General features: G+C 42.1%; 1 protein-coding gene across 3 annotated transcripts in view; it reads right to left on the bottom strand.

Annotated features, from left to right (window-relative positions):
* The window catches only part of ninl (ninein-like), a 119549-nt gene that overhangs the window by 88959 nt on the left and 9765 nt on the right, over positions 1–20825 (bottom strand). For all 3 annotated transcript variants that reach the window (XM_056291734.1, XM_056291733.1, XM_056291735.1), the window contains exons 4-6: positions 11455–11651; positions 5376–5442; positions 4954–5135 (exon numbers count right to left, since the gene is read on the bottom strand). In XM_056291734.1, the coding sequence (XP_056147709.1) occupies positions 4954–5135; positions 5376–5442; positions 11455–11651 (446 nt within the window). The remainder of the gene's footprint in view (positions 1–4953; positions 5136–5375; positions 5443–11454; positions 11652–20825) is intronic.

The raw sequence follows: 20825 nt of genomic DNA, 5'->3' as shown, positions 1-20825 counted from the left end.
CTCCCTAGTAGCACAAGAAATTGGATTCCAGCTCTATTTTGGAGTGAAGAGAGACAAAAGCGGAAAAGGAAACACATGCCTGATGAGATGACACAAGAAGATGAAACTATGAGTGCGCAGAAAATTCATTCAGAAACAACTTTTTTTTTTGTTGCAATGGATAGCATCATCAGTGACCTGAGTGTAAGGTTCCAGACCACAGCAACCATATGTGAAACATTTGCACCTACTCTGAAGTTGACAGAGATGACTGAAGAGCAGATAAAGACAACATGCCAGGCACTGACGAGAACATATGAAAAGGATCTCACAGCTGAATTTGAAAATGAAATGCTCCACCTTAGCACAATGTATGGCACCACATTTTCACATACTTTGTCCCCTCTTGAGCTCCCTAATACCATAAGATGCAGCTGCAGAGTATTTTTGGAGAAACTTGTATAGCACTCAGGATTTTCTGCACACTGCCTGTGACTGTTGCTGGGGGTGAACGGGATTTCAGCAAGTTAAAACTAGTTAAAAACTACCTCAGATCAACGATGTCCCAGGAGAGTCTGAACAGCCTGGCACTACTCTCAATTGAAAGTTGATTGGCAAAACAATTGGACTTTAAAGATGTAATCAATGACTTTGCAAACAAGAAGTCCCATCAGTGGGCATTTACTGTGGAATAAACATCATGGGTGTCAGCATCAGTACCCTAAGATGCATCAAAGTTTGAAGTGATACTATACTTTTTTCATTCACTGCAAGATACCTAAGTTAGGTTAAGTTTAGGTTAAGTTAGGTTCAAATAGATTAATGTAATGTAATTGTAAATAATATAGAGTATGCTAGAGCTCAAAGAAGTGATGCATGAGAGACAAAAGAGGGAAGGGGCCCACAGAGACTGCTTATGTATAGGGTGCAGAATTTTGTGCTACACCCCTGTTAGACAGGTTTGCATAGCGGTGGAAGAGGCCTAGGCGAGGGGGAGAGGCAGCTCCATCCGAGCCTCTCTTGCGACTGCAGACAACCACTTCGGCCCAGGACGACTGGTGGTTTGGTGTTGAGCAGGAGGTAAGCTGTGGACAAGTGAAGGGGTCCCAGAGAACTGTGTCCTGGATGGTTGCACTGAGAGTGGCAAAGTAGAGGTTTACCACAGCTGTCTTAAAACTGTTGGGAACAGTGCAAGTAGTAAGGGATAAATTAACAATGTCTAGCTAGCATTGTAAGTACCCGTAAAAGCCAAAGATCTTTAAAAAGTTTTGCTGGTAAAGAGTCACGTAGGCAAGTATTTGGTTTAGAAGCTGACACGAGCTTAGTCAGTAGGCAAGTATTTGGTTTAGAAGCTGACATGAGCTTAGTCAAAGTACCAAGAGAGATAGCCTCAAAAGCTGTAATAACAGCGACTATCAGTAACTCATTGTATAGATATGAATTTGGTAAGACAGGATCTGCAAGAGTAGCTGAAGTTGAAGAACAGATTGTTTATGATCTCATCAATCATATTGCAGAAAAAGTGTAGAAACCCAGGGGCCATGAATGGTGAGCAACTATTAGACAGCTGCTTTTTAGTAAATTTAGCTACAGTGTCAAAGAGAAATCTTATTAATATTGATAAAGCAAGAGAGATATGCTGCTTTCGCAGCAGATATTTCAATAAACACTCAAGCCAAGAGAGGTGAAAAACTTCCAATTTTGATTTTCGTCATTTACATTCCTGTCTCCTGCAGGCCTGCTTAAGAGAGTGTCTCATCATTAAACCAGGGTGTAGGCCTCTTTAATCACCTAGCTCTGGCAGTGAGAGGTGCAACTGAATTGAGGAGACTAGAGAGGGCCACATTTAAATCACTCGTTAAATTTTCAACAGTTTGTCTCTACAGTGAAAGGAGCCAAGACTTTGGGTAGCTGCTGGCCAAATGCAGCTACATGAACCAGTGTGGCAAGTGGCAATTACATCCATGCTGACATTAAAAGAACAGGCTGATAATGCTTCAAATTTAATGAGAAAATGATCTGACAATGCAGACGTGAGTGGCAAGACAGTCAGATCAGAAACAGCTACCCCTTTAGATAAAACCAAATCAAGGGTGTTACCACTGCAATGAGTCGATGCTTAAATAAACTAAGTGAACCCAAAAGTATCAACAAGCGCCAGAAAAGCTTTACTAAGAGCATCAGCAGCCTTATTCAGATGACTATTGAGATAACCAAGAATTAGAATCTCATCAGAATGAGTAACAAGACCTGAAATAAATTCTCCAAATTCTTCAAGAAATCGTGAGTAAAGGCCAAGAGGATGATACAGTATCACAATCTGGACTGAGCAGAGTCTGTTCATGGCTGAGAGAGATGGACTTGGAATAAGAGCCTCAAAAGACTGGAATTTAGATTCAAGTTTAGAAGTTAAATTGAAAATAGACTTGAAATATCAAAGCAACACCCCCACCTTGTTTATTTGCCTGAGCTACATGGGTGTAACTATAGTCAGGTGAGGAAGCTTCATTTAAGGGAAGTAAAACATTTGGTTTCAGCCATGTTTCACATAAACCATCCTTATGAAAGCAAATTTAAGCATCTTGTGGAACTGATTGGTAGTAGGCAGAACTTCAGAGCTACCAATAGATGACATATTAATTGGAATTAGAAACCTTGCATTATTAGTTGACAGTGTTGAAGACCTACGCTTTGAACGATGTGTGGTCACACTTTTGATAACATTAAAGGTTTGGTTCTGTAGATTACTAGGTGCTTCGTTGCACATTTCACCACCACCAGTGGTAGGAATGATTATTAGATTATTGTGACTCACACATTTAGGAGAGGAGAGCTTGGGAGCAATACAGCAGGGTAGGGAGATGGTCTCAATGTTAATAGACCAAGCTGTCAGTCTGATAATCTATACTATGAGAAATACCCTAACTAAACATTAAATAAACTAGTTGACTCTACAGCCGCACTACGTTTAAACCTAGCAGGCTCTTCAATCTCTTGCGACCTGCTGAATAACTCCCTAGTGTCAAACTAAACATAGATAGCTATCTATTTTGCTCGACAAAAGAGCGGCACCATCCCCAGTAGGGTGAATGCTGTCTGCTTTCAGCAGATAAGGATTGCCCCAGAAAGAAGGCCAGTTATCAACAAAACCGAATCCCTGCTCATTACAGTAACAAGCCAGCCAGCGGTTCATTGAGATGAGCCTACTGTACATCTCATCATTACTCCCGCCTGGTAAGGGACTAGAGACAATTAATTAATGTCAATACATTTTTTCTGGTCAACTCAAGTGTCCTGAATAGGCTAGCTTTTGTGATCTGATTGCTTCATCCTAATATTAATGGTGCTGACATGAATAACAATGTTGCTGAAAGTAGTGGTGCTGTTTCCCTTGGCTCCCTGACTCTCCCTCTGTGATACCAGCACCCTAGGATCATCCTCTATGTCAGAGACTCTGGACCAGGGTAAATAGTAAACCAAGGCCGGTGAAGTTAATCTTATATTGCAGGTAATGGAGTCTCCTATCACTAGCGTTTGTTACTTTACTCTGTCGACAGCGGAGGGCACATTCTAAGGCACACTGGCCAGTAGGACTACCAACAGGGCTGGTGAGGGGCAAAAACTTGTTTACAGTCAGGAGAGGTGACTGCAGACCAGGCCACACGACCAGTGGCTTGCTCTTGCGAGCTTTCCCACACCGGAAAACAGAGACAAACTCCGCCGCATCTGCCGACAAGGCTGAGTTAGTGCTAACAATAGCAGGTCTGCTATCAGACCCGGGGTCAAGGCTATCTGGAGTACCCATCACATCTGACATAATCCTAGTCGAAAGAAGTTGCTCTAACTCATGGACATGTCTCCCTAGTAGAGACAACCTATCTGTAACTGCAGAACAATCACCACACACCATCATTTTAACAAGGCTGCTTTGACTGCAAATGCAATAAAGCTGACTGCTAAGCTAGGCTAAGTTCAAAGCTAGTAAACAGAATAGAAACAAAAAGCTGCCAACTAAACACAAGAGTCATTTGAGAAAGGAAACTAGCAAATCTAGCAATAAGTGAACTAAGCAAAGAAAATAATGAAATCAGTAGGACAAATGAAGGTCAGAGCAGAATAAAGAGGAGGAGAGAGTAAGAGAATAAACAGCAGTTATTGATTTCACGAAGCGGGAAGCTGGAAACAACTGCCCTATTAGAGGATGCAACACAGGTCTTGCATGTGATGTCTTGCAGGCCCCTCCACACTGACGCAGGGTCATTGGCTGAAAAACTGTTTTTCAGCATTTCAGTGTAGCTCCTTTTAGCCACTCTGATCCCCTTTGTCAGTGAATTTTTGGCCTGCTTGTACAGGGCTCTATCCCCACTACTGTAGGCATCCTGCTTGACCTGCTGAAGTTGTCTTAGTTTGGTTGTGAATCATGGCTTGTTATTGTTCTATGTGCAGAAGGTCTTGGTGGGCACACGTCTTCACAAAAGTTGATGTAAGATGTCACATTGTCAGTTAGTTTGCCCAGGTTGCCAGTTGCAGCTTCAAATACACTCCAATCGGTTGTATATATTGTATAAATGCTGCACAAATATTATATAAATACTGTATGAACATTGTATACATGCTATAAACACTATAAAAGCACACCATAAAAACTTTGCGAATACTCACTTAACACAACATACACGCTGTATAAAGAATGTATAAGCAGTGTATAAACAGTGTGTGATCAGTGTATAGATAGTGTGTAAATTGTTTATAAATTGTGTGAACAGTGTGTAAATTGTATATTAACAGTGTGTAAACACTATAAAAACAGTATGCAAACAAACAGGATACAAATGCCATGTAAATTGTGTAAATAGTGTATAAACACCATATAAAAGTGTACAAACAGTGTATAAATGCCAGATAAACAGTGTGCAAACTGTGTATAAATTCCAAATAGAGTGTGAAAACAGTATTTTAATACTGTGGATTTACCTGCGAGTCCAGATGTTGCAGTCCAAGATGTTCACACACGAGAGAGACCTCTCCTCCTTTTCTTATGCCTCCTCCTCCTCCTCCTCCTCCTCCTCCCAGCTCGTCCCACATTTCCTTCATCTGCCCTGCAATCACCTTTTCTGGAGGGTCAGAAATCTCCTCCTTCCAACACACCTGCTGGCCTAGCAGGCAGGAAACACATACATACACAAACATACAAACAAACACACGCACACACACACACACATAGTCATCATAGTTATTAAGAATTTAAAACATGACAAATATAATGTAAGTGGAAATATCTAATAAATAGATATTCATCATAAAGTTTACATAACAGTAATATCATATAGATACGAAAAACACATCTAATATTGTAGATGTATACGTCATAGATACTATGAACATCGTAGATGTACCTCGTACATCCAGATCTGACAGGATGTTCCCCTTCTGACTTCCTGTCTCTTCATCAGACTTCAAGCTCTGAAAGACATGGATGGACTTTAGTAGTTTCCAGTACAACTACCACTGTGTTACTGGTTCCCAGTCCAATGTCCTTATACCATGTGTGTGTTGCTGCATCAAAACACAACGGTAAAACTTTTATTTTTTTATTCTCCCCCCTTTTCCTCCCCAATTGTACCCGTCCAATTACCCCACTTTTCTGAGCCGTCCTGGTCGTTGCTCCACCCCCTCTGGAAATCTGGGGAGGGCTGTAGACTACCCCATGCCTCCTCCGATACACATGGACGTAGCGCGTGGGAGGATCATGCTATTCCCTCCAGCCCCCCCCCCGAACAGGTGCCCCGACTGACCAGAGGGGTCGCTAGTGCAGCAACCAGGACACATACCCACATCCGGCTTCCCACCTGCAGACACAGCCAGTTGTGTCTGTACGGACACCCGACCAAGTCGGAGGTAACACGGGTCTTCGAACTGGCAATCCCCATGTTGGTAGGCAACGGAATAGACCGCTACGCTACCCGGATGCCCTAAAACTGGTTTGAACCAACGGCAACGTGTTAATTGTGTGTGTGTGTGTGTGTGTGTGTGTGTGTGTGTGTGTGTGTGTGTGTGTGTGTGTGTGTGTGTGTGTGTGTCTCCTTTATTTCTGCTGGACTGAAGCAGAACAGTTGTAATGAGACCCTGACTTTGACACTAACTGGTTTACAGAAGAGTGTATTTCTTGGCCATTTTTCTGACAGAGTGATTAAATTAAAATAAGCGAATACAAACTTTGCATCATATGAATACAGCCAAACATGATTCAAACCAAAGCCAAAGGAAATCCTCACACCTGCAGCTGGTGCCAATGCAAACATGAAAGTAAGAGGATGAATGAATCTGAAACATTGATTAACACCTTTACTGAAATATTTGCTGTTATTCATGTCAGCACCAATAATGCTAAGATGAAGCAACCAGACACAATTACACATTACACATTGGTAATAACAAGACACAAGAATTTGCTGAACTTGAGTTGGGATCACACCTTCACATCAAGCTATGGCAAGGACAAAATAAAAAAATAAAAAGCCACACATTTTATTCTCAGTGTTTAGCTCATGTACTGGCAATGGGGTTCTCCAGATCATGAATCACTCAATTCTGCCTCCCTCTGGCTCTAAAATTAGAGCTTATGTCCTTAATAAAGCCGTATGCCTCACTGTCTTCCTTACCTTTCAAAAATCCTGCATCTGCTACTAAATCAGTAAGTCATAGTTTTGTAGTCAGAAATTCACTCAAGATTCTTATTCTTATACTGGGCAGCACAGTGGCCCAGTGATCAACACTGTTGCCTCACAGCAAGAAGGTCCTGGGGTTGAACCTCTGGCTGTCCCAGGTCCTTTCTGTGTGGAGTTTGCATGTTATCCCCATGTCTGCATGGATTTTCTCCAGGTGCTCCAGTTTCCTCCCACCATCAAAAAGACATGCATGTTAGGGTTAATACTCCTGCCTGTGTCCCTGACCAAGGCAATGGAAAGAGGAACTGGCGCTAGTACCCGGGCGCTGCAGCTGCCCACTGCTCCTATACAATAGGATGGATTAAATGCAGAGAACACATTTTGTTGTAACCTGTACAATGACAAAAATAAAGAGGCTTTCTTTCTTGTTTTATTCAAATTAAGCATATCTACAAGGTCCCTAGTATTTTGATACATACACCATTTTGCCACAACCATGCCTTTACTCCAGCATTGCTGGACAACACATTTGCTACATGGTGTGTAGTAGAGCTTAAGTGCATAAAGGACTTCTATTTAGACAACAAGATTGTGCCTTCGGTCAATTAAACTTAAAGTATAATCTGCCTCACTCTAATTTTTTTCATTACATGCAACTTAGGCAATTTGGGAGGGAAAATATCCCCCATTTTGAGTCCACGTGTGAGAGACACATTCTTTTGGAATTGTGTTCTTTTTCCCCAGTGAGGAAGAAGCTTATCACCAAATTTGTGAATTTCTTCTCTAAGGATTCCTTATCTGTCAACTGTATCAAGAAGGCTTGGAAAAGAGGAATTAATGCTGTGTTGCCTGATAAAATATGGAGGACTGCACTTTTCCATAATCATAGTTGTTCAATAAACAGCAGACCCAGGTTAATTCAGTTTAAAGCGATTCATCATTTTCATTATTCTAAGGTTATGTTGCAAAATTTTACCCCTACTTGTCTCTGATTTACGATACATGTAAATCAAATGATGGTACATTGTTGCATTTATTTTGGAACGGTCCATGAATCTATCCATTCTCATCAAGAATTTTTCATTTTTTTCTGGGGTTTACTTGGCTCTTTTTGGATGCTGATGACTCTTTAATTCTCCCTTCATACATTCAAACAGCTTTACTAATGGGCATGGTACTAGCAAAAAAACATATTCTCAAAGACTGGGGAGACACCAACTCCCAAATCAGTTGTACTTCAGAAACTGGTTGCATGAACCTGTTTCAGTTATTCATATGGAGAAGCTCCGATCTAAGTTTAAAATATCAACATGAATGGAAAGAATCTTGGGTTCCCTCTGGACCCAAATTGACCGCATTTATATATTGATTGTTTTTTGTGGGGGTTTTTTTGTTTTATTCTTGTATACTCCTGTTCTTGATGGGTTTTATTTAATCACATGTGGATGATATGTACTGTTATGAGCTTTTTTGTCTTTGACATGTGGTCAGGATGAACTTCTCTTAGTTATTTTTTTTTTGAGGGGGGGGGGGGGGTATCCAGCCAATTACCCCACTCTTCTGAGCCGTCCCGGTCGCTGCTCCATTCCCTCTGCCAATCTGGAGAGGGCTGCAGACTACCATATGCCTCATCCAATACATGTGGTGTCGCCAGCTGCTTCTTTTCGCCTGACAGTGAGGAGTTTTGCCAAGGGGACGTAGCGCATGGGAGGATCACGCTATTCCCCCCAGTTCCCCCTCCCCGAACAAGTGCCCCAACCGACCAGAGGAGGCACTACTGCAGCAACCAGGACACATAGCCACATCAGGTTTCCCACCCCCAGACACAGCCAGCTGTGTCTGTAGGGACGTCCAACCAAGCCAGAGGCAACATAGGGATTCGAACTGGGATCGCCGTGTTGGTAGGCAATGGAATAGACCACTACGCTACCTGGACGCCCCTTCTCTTAGTTGCTTTTATCCCTCCCCCCAGGTGTGTGTGTGTGTATGCGTGCATGAGTGCATTTATGTGTATATTTAATTTGGGTTTTGTATATTGATTTTTGTGTGATTTGTGTTATCAAAATATGTCAAAATAATAATGTTAAAAAATGGAAATGGCTGAAACCACAAATGTCTTTCAGGGAAATAACATTTGTTATTGATAACCTGGTGGCTTCTGTATTTTGGCATCATTTAGCTTGTGAAGAGTCAACCACTGGTTTCATTCAGAAAATATAAGCGGTTTTAGTTGACATTTTCTGGGATAGACTGCATTTGATATCTCAAAATGTTTTTTTTTCTACCTACAGAGGAAGGAGGACAAGGTTTGATATACATAGGAATTAGAATAGCAACTTTTCAAAAGAAAGCGCCACTTTATTTTTGTCAGAAGCCAGTCAGCCTCGGCCCGACTTCCTAGCCTTTGCCCAGGCTTTATTTCTCCTATGAAGCAGGTCAGCCAGTTCAGGAGCAAACCAAGGACTGTCGCAACCCTTAACTCTAAATCTACAGAAAGGAGCATGTTTGTCAGTAAAATAGATCAAGCCATCATAAAGGAATTCCCAGGTCAATTCTACACCATCCATCCATCCATCCATCCATCCATTATCTGAACTGCTTATCCTGCTCTCAGGGTCGCGGGGATGCTGGAGCCTATCCCAGCAGTCATTGGGCGGCAGGCGGGAAGACACAATGTTCCCAGTCAAAACGTGCCAAGTCGTGTAAGAAACCCTGTTCAACAAACTGATTTAGGCTCCTTTTTTTGTAGAAAGTGGGGTTTGGCTGTGCGAATTTTAGTGTTTCTGATGGTAGCAATAAAACAATTATCACTCATATCATTTGCAAAATAATTATTTGTGGGGGTGCTGGTGATAATCAGATCTATATCATCAGATATTTGTGAGAGCCAGTCCCAATTAAAATCACCAACCAGGATGATTTCATTAAAATGGATTTGGGAAAGAAGCTGCAGCATTGAAAAGCAGATACCTCATCATTTAAGGCTAATAGTTCAAGCTGCTTAATAATGGATGTTGAGAGCAAGATCTGTGCACAAAAATTAGATTTAGTGTAAATCGTCACCCTGTCACCTTTCATGGGGCAGTCCACGCGAAACACAATATAACCATTAATAAATATATGCAAATAAATATTTTCCAGACTTTCAATGTGTTAAGTTCAAGTCTAAATCTAATTTCCTGCCTATAAATTACAGTCCATGCTTGGATGAAAAACTCTTGACGGATGACTTTGTGTTCAGCCAGGGGGCGCTGTGGTTTAGTTACACACACTGTACACTTAACACAGTACAAACAAATGAACCAGAGCGTCATGCTTTATACCAAGAAGAAGAAATTCAGGAAGTTTCACAAATAACCAAAGAAAACATGGAGTCAGTCTGTCTGAGTCAGCAACACTCAGTAACAACATAACACGAGAGGAAGGGCAAGAGAGAGCGAGGAACAGAGAGAGAAAGAGAGAGTGATGCAGAGGGGGAGGGAGGGAGAGAGAGAGAGAGAGAGAAGCAGCTGGTTCTGAGACTCACTAACCCTTTAACAAATACTAAGACCAACCAACCTCAGGCCAGCACTGCATTCCAAACAAACATTACGATAAATCAGGCTATAAAATAAAGCAAGAACATTTATCTGAAACATTGGAATGCTGAAATCAAAACTCAAAACAAACTAGAAGTCAATCGGGCCCTAAAAACAAACCATGATTTGGATGAATACCTCTTAACTGTCAGAGACAGGAAGCAGCAACAGATCCTCACCAAATACAGGCTCAGTGACCACAGTCTAGCCATTGAAAAGGGGAGACATAAAGAGACGTGGTTGCCAAAAGAGCAACGAACATGTGGTCAGTACATGACAGATGAGGTGGGGACAGAGGTGCACTTCCTCCTTAAATGTGACAAATTTGAAAAACAGCGACAGGCTTTTGTCCAGGAGCTGGAACATGTGATTCCAGAGTACCAGGAAACGGACGACGCAGGTAAGCTGTGGGTGGTCCTGGGAGGGGAGCCAGGGGCGAGCATTGCAGCAAGATTTATATTTTCCTGCCACAACCTGAGAGACAGTGGGTGACGGCACCTATTGCTACTGTTGTTGTTTAATATCATAATCATTGTTGTTGTTGTTGCTGTTATTATTATAATCATTGTTGTATTGTGTTGTTGTTGTTTTACATGCTTTGGCAATATGTACACAAACGTATGTCATGCCAATAAAGCACATATTGAATTGAATTGAATTGAGAGAAAGAGAGCGATACAGAGAGAGAGAGAGAGCGAAAGCAAGGAATCTTTGATCAGCTGCCAAAAGAAAGGTAGTGCAGTATATGTGTGTGTGTGTGTGTGTGTGTGTGTGTGAGCCACATTCCACAAAATCCCACTTCCTGGAGTCCCCACCCGCTCTGGCTGTTTCAGGTATTCCCGAGCCCGAACCAAAAACCACCGGCGAACCGAAAAAAAACGCTCCAACACAACAACACAATGTGTTCATTCACTAAGACAGGATGAGGGTCAGGTGTGTGTGTGTGTGTGTGTGTGTGTGTGTGTGTGTGTGTGTGTGGTCCACAAGTCTCTAGTTTTGCTGTCAGCTCTCTCTGATTGCAGCCGCACCATAAACAAACCACAGAGAGACAGAGAGAGAGTGCTTCTAGATTTACATGCCAGTCATCAGTTGAAACTCGTATCCAGAATACATTGCAAACCTTATTTTAGCCAACACAACAAACAACCAAGCGCAATTAGGTCAAAGGCCAGAAAAGTGAGAGAGAGATAAATGGAGAGATTATGAAGGTATAGCTTATGGGATTCTACCTCCACGCTCTCTAGAGATGTGGATCGGCGTAGTTTGGCTCTGCGTACACCAGGAAGCGGCGAGTCCTGATTGGTTCTGAAGGGCGGCTCGTCTGAGGCACTGCTTAGCTGCAGCTCTGGTTGGCTGTCAGGTCGCGACCTCCGGCCGTAGCGTTTGGTTCCTTTGACAAATTTGGGCTTCACCTCCTCTGGAACAACTGCGAAGGAAATCAACATTCAACATCTTTCTATTCATCCATTCTTCCATCTGTTCAGTCTGTGTGACATGTTAGACAGGATCATCAAGAAAATATCCACTTCATGAGACATCGAGAGGAATTGAACATATATAAATAAAGAGACTATATGGTAAATGGACAGCATTTATATAGCACTTTTCTAGTCTACCGACCACTCAAAGTGCTTGACAGTGCATGTCTCACATTCACCCATTTACACACCCATTTATACACTGATGGTGGGGGCTGCCATGCAAGGTGCCAACCTGCTCATCAGGAGCAGTTAGGGGTTCAGTGTCTTGCTCAACAACACTTGGACACACTCTCTGGAGCAGCCAGGGATCAAACTAGTCACCTTCAGTGTACTAGACGACCCGCTCTGCCTCCTGAGCCATGCCACCCCCCTATAGGGGCAACAGATTCACTAGACAACACATTTTTTTAAACATTTTGCTTCCTGAAAAAAATGAGAGATTATTATAGACAATATCGAGCCAGACACAAAAATAATTTCAGATTTGCTGTATCACGTAGGAATTTGGAGAAACATTAAAATAACTTTTATTGAATTTAACATGTTTAATCACATAATGATGCTGATACATTGTGTTAGTTCAACTGAGCTTAAAATGGTTTGCAGCTGATTTTCATTTGTACTCAGCATCTGGTGCCTTTCCTGTCAGTGTCCAGCCAGCATTGATGGATTCCAGTTGCCCTGATACCCCTTTTTCATGGTCACAATGTCCTAGTGAAACCTTTCACCATGTTCGTCACTGACTGCACCAAGATCAGCAGGGAAGAAGTCCAAGTGGGAATGCAGAAAATGAATTTTCAATGACATGTTACACTTCATGGTTTTGTATGCTTTAAGCATGTTGTCAAGCAGCTCAATGTAGTTTGGGGCTCTGTAGTTGCCAAGAAAATTCTCAGCAACATCCTTAAATGCCTTCCATGCTATTTTCTCTGGCCCCACTAGCAGATCTTCTAACTCCCTGTCATTGATGACCTGTCTGATTTATGGACTAACAAAAATGTCTTCCTTAATCTTGGCATTAGTTATTCTTGGAAACATATGTCTCAAATAGCGAAATCCATCACTCATCACACATCATCCTTCTTTGTTCATTGCTTTCACAAAATTTTTCATCAATCCAAGTTTTCAAGAATCAGGAACACTGTCATTTCATTCATGCACTTGCGCACACGAAATGAAACAAAACATCGTTTCCCCAGCCCACAACAGTGCAACACAGACAAAAACACTCATCCAAAAACTACAAAAACTACAAGAACACATACAGTGCAACCGGAAAGTATTCACACCCCTTCACTTTCCCCACATTTTGTTATGTTACAGCCTTATTCCAAAATGGATTAAATCCCTTTTTTTCTCACCAATCTACACACAATATCCCATAATGACAAAGTGAAAAAGGTTTTGTAGACATTTTTGCAAATTTATTAAAAATAAAAAACTGAAATATTGCATGTGCATAAGTATTCACACCCTTTACTCAGTACTTGGTTGAGGCACCCCTGGCAGCGATTACAGCCTCAAGTCTTCTTGGGTGTGAAGCTACAAGCTTGGCACACCTATATTTGGGGTATTTCTCCTATTCTTCTCTGCAGATCCTCTTGAGCTCTGTAAGGTTAGATGGGGAGCGTCGCTGCACAGCTATTTTCAGGTCTTTCCAGAGATGTTCAATGGGGTTCAAGTCTGGGCTCTGGCTGGGCCACTCAAGGACATTCACAGACTTGTCCCGAAGCCACTCCTTCGTTGTCTTGGCTGTGTGCTTAGGGTCGTTGTCGTGTTGAAAGGTAAACCTTCACCCCAGTCTGAGGTCCTGAGCACTCTGGAGCAGGTTTTCATCAAGGATCTCTCTGTACTTGGCTCCATTTATCTTTCCCTAGATGCTGACCAGTCTCCCAGTTCCTGCCGCCGAAGAACATCCCCACAGCATGATGCTACCACCACCATGCTTCACTGTACAGATGGTATTAGCAAGGTGATGAGAGGTGCCTGGTTTCCTCCAGACGTGACGTTTGGCATTCAGGCCAAAGAGTTCAATCTTGGTTTCATCAGACCAGAGGATTTTGTTTCTCATGGTCTGAGAGTCCTTTAGGTGTTTCCTGGCAAACTCCAAGCGGGCTGTCATGTGTCTTTTACTGAGCAGAGGCTTCCGTCTGGCCACTCTACCATAAAGACCTAATTGGTGGCATGCTGCAGAGATGGTTGTCCTTCTGGAAGGTTCTCCCATCTCCACAGAGGAACGCTGGAGCTCTGTCAGAGTGACCATCGGGTTCTTGGTCACCTCCCTGACCAAGGCCCTTCTCCCCCGATTGCTCAGTTTGGCTGGGCGGCCAGCTCTAGGAAGAGTCCTGGTGGATCCAAACTTCTTCCATTTAAGAATGATGGAGACCACTGTGCTCTTCGGGACCTTCAAAGCTGTAGACATTTTTTTGTACTCTTCCCCAGATCTGTGCCTCGATACAATCCTGTCCCAGAGGTCCACAGACAATTCCTTTGACTTCATGGCTTGGTTTCTGCTCTGACATGCACTGTCAACAGTGGGACCTTATATAGACAGTTGTGTGCCTTTCCAAATCATGTCCAATCAATTGAATTTACTACGGGTGGACTCCAGTCAAGATGTAGAAACATCTCAAGGATGATCAGTGGAAACAGGATGAACCTGAGCTCAATTTTGAGTGTCATAGCAAAGGGTGTGAATACTTATGTACATGCAATATTTCAGTTTTTTATTTTTAATAAATTTGCAAAAATTTCTACAAAATCTTTTTCACTTTGTCATTATGGGGTATTGTGTGTAGATTGACGAGAAAAAAAAAGGAATTTAATCAATTTTGGAATAAGGCTGTAACATAACAAAATGTGGGGAAAGTGAAGGGGTGTGAATACTTTCCGGACGCACTGTATATCCAAATTAACACACATATCCAAACTGGAAAAAAAAACAATCACTGTCCAGGAGAACGAACGCCAGCCAGGATGACTGTCAGAACTACCAGTCTGCATGGGCTAGAAGTTAGCTTAGCATATCTTTTATATGTATATATCTTATATAGCATTTTTTATATAAAAGGAAGGCAGAAATATCTTTGTTGGGTCAACAAGTGGTTGATGCCCCACACTTTTCTACCTTGGAATGAAATGCTTACGGAGCAGCCAGTTCTTTTTTAATATAATGTGACTCTTTAGCAGGGCTATCCCATTCACAAAGAAAACAACAGTACTTACTCAAATGTCTTAATCTGGTGGAATAGCGTGATCCTCCTACGCGCTAGGTCCCCATGGCAAAACTCCTCACTGTCAGGTGAAAAGAAGCAGCTGGCAACTCCACATGTATCAGAGGAGGCATGTGGTAGTTTGCAGCCCTCCCTGGATCGGCAGAGGGGGCGGAGCAGTGACCTGGACGGCTCGGAAGAGTGGGGTGATTGGCTGGATACAATGGGGGGGCAAAAAAAAAAAAAAACGAGGAGGGCTTTCAGTGGCATGGCAGTCTATTCCGTTGCCTACCAACACGGGGATGGCCGGTTCAAATTCCCGTGTTACCTCCGGCTTGGTCGAGCGTTCCTACAGACACAAATGGCTGTGTCTGCAGGTGGGAAGCTGGATGTAGGTATGTGTCCTGGTCCAGCGCCATTTATAGAGAGAGTCTGGCCAACTGGCTACATGGGCGCCATATTGCCTACCAACTGGTAGGTAGCCCCATGTGCGCACTATTCAAAATCGCACTCACTTCATGATCTCTCAAGCTGCACTTTCAAAGAAATAAGGGAAAACAGAGATGGGGTGCCAGGTGAGGTTCTCGGGCACAATGGGCAATTTAGGGGGAACAAGAATTTATTAGGTTAAAAATTTAGACAACATATTGAAGCTATTGAGAAAGGGGTTTGATCTTTTAAGGCAACACCACTGCATAAATAATTTTGAGAGGCACTTTATGTATTTTACATCATTCAGTACCAGTACTTAGAGTTCCAGAAATTATGGATTTTCCATCATTTCAATACCAGTTTCAGAGAACCAGATATTTTTTTTTACCATTGCGTACCAGTAGTCAGCGTAGGTGGTTTAATACCAGATCAGGAGCAGAGGCTATGGTGATAATGTGTTTCCCTTTTTCAGTCTATGATGAAGGAGATGAGATCAGGAAGAAACCCACCAGCGGTCATAACACAGTCGCAGGCACTGAGCAGGGGCCTCTGCTGCATACATTGGGATTTCAACCCAAAGAATTTACTCCAGAGAATTTGGTTTTTATCCACTACTACTGGTGTGGTGGGTAAATTGGTGATCAGTACCAGTATTACATATTTTGCAACGTTCAGTAGATTACTAGTGAATGATAATGAGCAATAATATCAGGGACACTTGAGAAATATTAGGCCTACCTGTTTTGAGGTTTAGCCAGTACAGTGTCAGTTCTGTATCGGGGCTCTTGTCTAGTTTATCTCAACACTACCCACACACTGCCTCGGCTCAGGCTCAGGCCTGTCACTCAATCCATCCCATATGACAATCCGACACTGTTTACATGTGCCTGATTTCTGTCAGCGGTTATACATGGCTTGGATGTGCTATACAACAGATTTCCACACATCAATACCTTACAGACTCTCAGATTGCTCTCGGGAAATTAGTTTATCGAAAAATCATAAACACTGAAATGAACTCACTGAGCACAAGCAGGAATAAGCTGAGGGGGATCAGCCCAGACTGTGAATCTTCACGGTCCTAACTGCCCTCCTTTGTGCATCCTGTGGAAATTGATGCATCATACAGCCTTGTCCCAGTCGAACAGAACAGACCCAAGCCGCATAACACACCATTTCTCCTTCAGCTGCTACAAATCGGCGAAGATATGGGCCAAAAACGCAGGAAAAATCATTGAAACGTCGTGATGACAGAGCCAGACGTTGGTAGGCAACATGGCGCCCGTCAAGCACGTGACAGGCTCTCAGTCAATCATAGCGTGTGTTGCAAAGATCAGAGGATGGCCAGACTCTCTCTATACATGGCGCTATCCTGGTTGCTGCACTAGCACCTCCTCTGGTCGATCGGGGCGCCTGTTTGGGGGGGACTGGGGAGAATAGCGTGATCTTCCCACGCGCTACGTCCCCCTGGCGAAACTTCACTTTCAGGTGAAAAGAAGCAGCTGGCAATTCCATATGTATCGGAGGAGGCATGTGGTAGTCAGCAGCCGTCCCTGGATCAGCAGAGGGGGTGGAGCAGAGATAGGGACAGCTCGGAAGAGTGGGGTAATTGGCCGGATACAATTGGCAAGAATAAAAAAAGGGGGAGGGGGGGTAAAAACAAAAACAGGAGGGATCACTCTCTCCCAAGGTGGAGAACATGCAATGGATGTTGTGTATACACAATTTACAGAATACAACTTACGGTTGTAAGTACTCAACTTAAAGGCAACTAATTGTAGGTTAAGGCAAACAGATGAGTTTTAGGGTCCGCGGTGGTGTAGCGGTCTAAGCGTCAGCTTTGTGTCGATGTACTGAGGACTGGGGTTCGCGCCTCGGTCTCGTCAGATCTGACTATAGCCGGATTCAATGAAGCAGCAATAATTGGCAACATTGTTTTTGGGAGGGGGACGGAGTCGGTTTCTGTTCGTCACATGAAAGCGTCTCTGTGTGTGTCGGAAAAAGCAGTGGTTCGGCCTGGATTCACCTTGTCACGGAAGTGGCGAGGCGTCTCCTTCGAGACTGCCGACCGGAGAGATGCAGTTGGCGAATGCATATAGTACGAGGGTGGGTGTTTGAACTAGAATAGGGATTAATTGGCAACTAAATCGGGAGAATAAGGGAAAAATCAAAAGAAAAAAGATTAATTTGAAGTTTGGATTTAAAGGACACAATAGACTGATTGTCTGACAGCAGCAAGCATCATCATCAGTTCCGTAACCTTTGGAGGTCGTAGGAGCACAGCTGATGTCTCAACAAGTCTCTCACACCGTTCCCTATCCATCGCAGTGCTCCTTGCCTTCACTACGCTCATATCTAGCCATTCTCCGATGTTGTTTACCCAGGTTTTTCTCGGTCTCCCTCTCTAGTCCCTTCTACCAGGCCTTGCAGGATGTCCTCTGCAAGTGTCCTTTCTGTTCGGCAAACGTGCCCAAACCAGTTTAATTTCCTTTTATTTACCATTGTCAATAAACTATCATGGTGACCAATAGCTTCCTTAATTCTGTTCAGCACTTCAATGTTGTGACGTGTGCTGTGTATGGGATTTGCAGCATTCTTCTATATGCTCTAAATTCAAAGGCTTGTATTTTGTTAGGGTCCAGGATTCTGCACCGTATAGCAGTGGCATTTTTGACTTCATTCCAAGGTTTTTATCTTTCCAGATCGTGTTGAGCTTGGTCATTGCGCTTGTTGTGATGGCAATTTTGCTCCTAATTTCTTTTCCGATCTTCGATAATCACAGATCCGAGATATTTGAAAGACGTGACTTCCTCAAGTTTTTTCACTACCAACAATGATTTCCTTGTTCTGCTCCTCAATCTCTTCAGTCTCCCTCCTCGGGTGATCAATCTTTTGTTGTCATGATTTTGCTTTTTTGAGTACTGATCAACATACCCCTGTCCTTAGCTGCCTTGTTCAGTCTTCTGGTTATTTCAGCTAGTTCTTCCCTGTTGCTGGCGATTAGATCTGTCATCTGCAAAGCGAAGGTTGGTGATTTTTTTCTTCCCCCGATTGTGAGAGTTGGTTCAAAACCCTCCATAGCGTTGGTGACGATCTCTTCAAGGAATACATTGAAAAGACATGGTGACAGTAAACAACCTTGTCTCACTCCTACTGTTGTAGTGGACCCACAGAATAGAGATCGTACAGAAGTACCAATGACGTTCGCGACGTGTAAGACGTAACGTGACGTCACTGGACCACCACCATTACTGTTCGACCGGAGCTAAAATCAAAATATTGCAAATTTTGCATGTTTTCACAGTTTTCATGGATTTTCGGTCATAATGAGTTGCAAAAATGCTGTTGTCGTTAGTAAAGGGGCTAATTACTGCCATGGCTTCCACTGCGGTAGTAACAGCAAAGACACCATTGAGCCGAGGACGGGTAGAATTGTCCGATTCCATCGGTGAATTTTGCGTCTTTATATTGCACCACAGTACAAAATATTATCTCGATGTTAATGTTACTGACTGCATATTGATGTTTTGAGTTGAATGGTGAATTTGAATGGTTTTTCCTGCAAGATTTAATTTCAAAGGGTCAATTTACCTGAAAAGGGGATTTTAGAGTGTAGACTTACCTGATTCACCTGAAACTAAAAAGAGTGAATTCAAAGGATAAAATAACTGACACGAAAATAGGTCTAGCCTGGTAAAATAGACTATTATCCTAGGAAAAAATATAAACCGGTCTCATCTTAATTGGAAAATATAAAATAGATAATTGACTAAACTAATTAGAAACCTGAACCTAAAACAACATAATTGCAATTAAAATGGGATTCAAACCAGGGATTTCAGTATATCTAAATGTATGAATGTGTGACACATAGCTGTGAATAGTTTTCATGTTTCAAGTGAATTTACACTATTTTGTCACTAAATTGACAGCTTTTTCATTTTGTAGCCCCAGCCTCTGGTCTGCTATTTTGTTGCTCAACCACTCCTTAAGAACCTAGATCTGGTCCAGTGTGAGATAGTGACACAAGTGTTACATAATTTTTTTTAAATTGCATCACAGTACAAAATATTCTCTCGAAATGTATGTAACACTCGTGTCACTATCTCACACTGGACCAGATCTAGGCTCTTAAGGGGTGGTTGAGCAACAGAATAGCAGACCAGAGACTAGGGTAACAAAATGAAAAAGCTGTCAATTTAATGACAAAATAGTGTAAATTCACTTGAACATGAAAACTATTCACAGCTATGTGTCACACATTCATACACATTTAGATATACTTAAATCCCTGGTTTAAATCCCTTTGTAATTGCAATTAGGTTGTTTAGGTTCAGGTTTATAATTTGTTTAGTCAATTATCTACTCATATATTTTCGGAATGTGTGTGTGTGGTGTTGGTGTGTGTGTGTGTTAGTTAGTGTTGATAGCGGGACCGAAAACTAAAGCATTTATGATCCTAATTCTTTTTGGAGGTGGTAGGTATTGTCTCAGAGAGTAAGGGAAAAATCCCAGAAAATTAAAATTATGCATAATTATGCATAAATATGCAAAATATGCATTTTTCTAAAAATGGCTAAAAAACACTTTTCTCGGCATTTCAGATGATTCTGAGCATCTCTGATTTTTTCACCTATATAAAAAAAAATTTCTGGGACTTAAAAAATGTTTTGGCATTATGCAAAATATATGCATTTTTGCAAAAATGCACTTATGATCCTAATTTTTTTTGGAGGTGGTAGGTATTGTTCCAGAGAGGACCAGAAAAATAGCAGAAAATTAACATAATCATAATAATTATGCATAAGTATGCAAAATATGCATTTTCTAAAAATGGCTAAAAACCACTTTTCTGGGCATTTCAGATGATTCTGAGCATTTGGGGGGAGGGAGTTGGAGTGGGGGGGGGTTTAGGGGCAGGGGGAAGGCGGTTAGCTGGCAGGATGAAGAGGAGGGATATTTAGACGGGTGGATAACCAAACCGCTACATTGTAGCGGGGTTCTTCTAATCTATTTTATATCTTCCAATTAAGATGAGATCAGTCTGTATTTTTCCTAGGATAACAGTCTACTTTATCAAGCTAGACCCATTCTGTTTCAGTTATTTTATCCTTTGAGTTAACTCTTTTTAGTTTCAGGTGAATCAGGTAAATCTACACTCTAAAATCCTTTTTTCATGTAAGTTGACCCTGTGAGATTAAACCTTGCAGGAAAAACCATTCAAATTCACCACTCAACTCAAAACATCAATATACAGTCAGTAACATTAACAATTTAACCTTAATAAATGCAATGTTACACTTAACAGGGTATCCCTTTCTTTTCAGTTCAGTTCAATGTCAACAGTTCAGTTCGAGTCTCACTCTGAATGAGGAATTTTGCATCTTTTTATTGCATCACAGTATAAAATATTCTCTCGATCTGAGTGATATTTCTACAGATTGCCCATAATAATATTTGTAAGCAAAGGGGCTA

Source organism: Lampris incognitus, chromosome 13 (assembly GCF_029633865.1).
Source record: "Lampris incognitus isolate fLamInc1 chromosome 13, fLamInc1.hap2, whole genome shotgun sequence".
Classification (NCBI taxonomy): domain Eukaryota; kingdom Metazoa; phylum Chordata; class Actinopteri; order Lampriformes; family Lampridae; genus Lampris; species Lampris incognitus.
The sequence above is the reverse complement of the archived record's forward strand: the minus strand, read 5'-3'. Positions and strand labels throughout refer to the sequence as shown.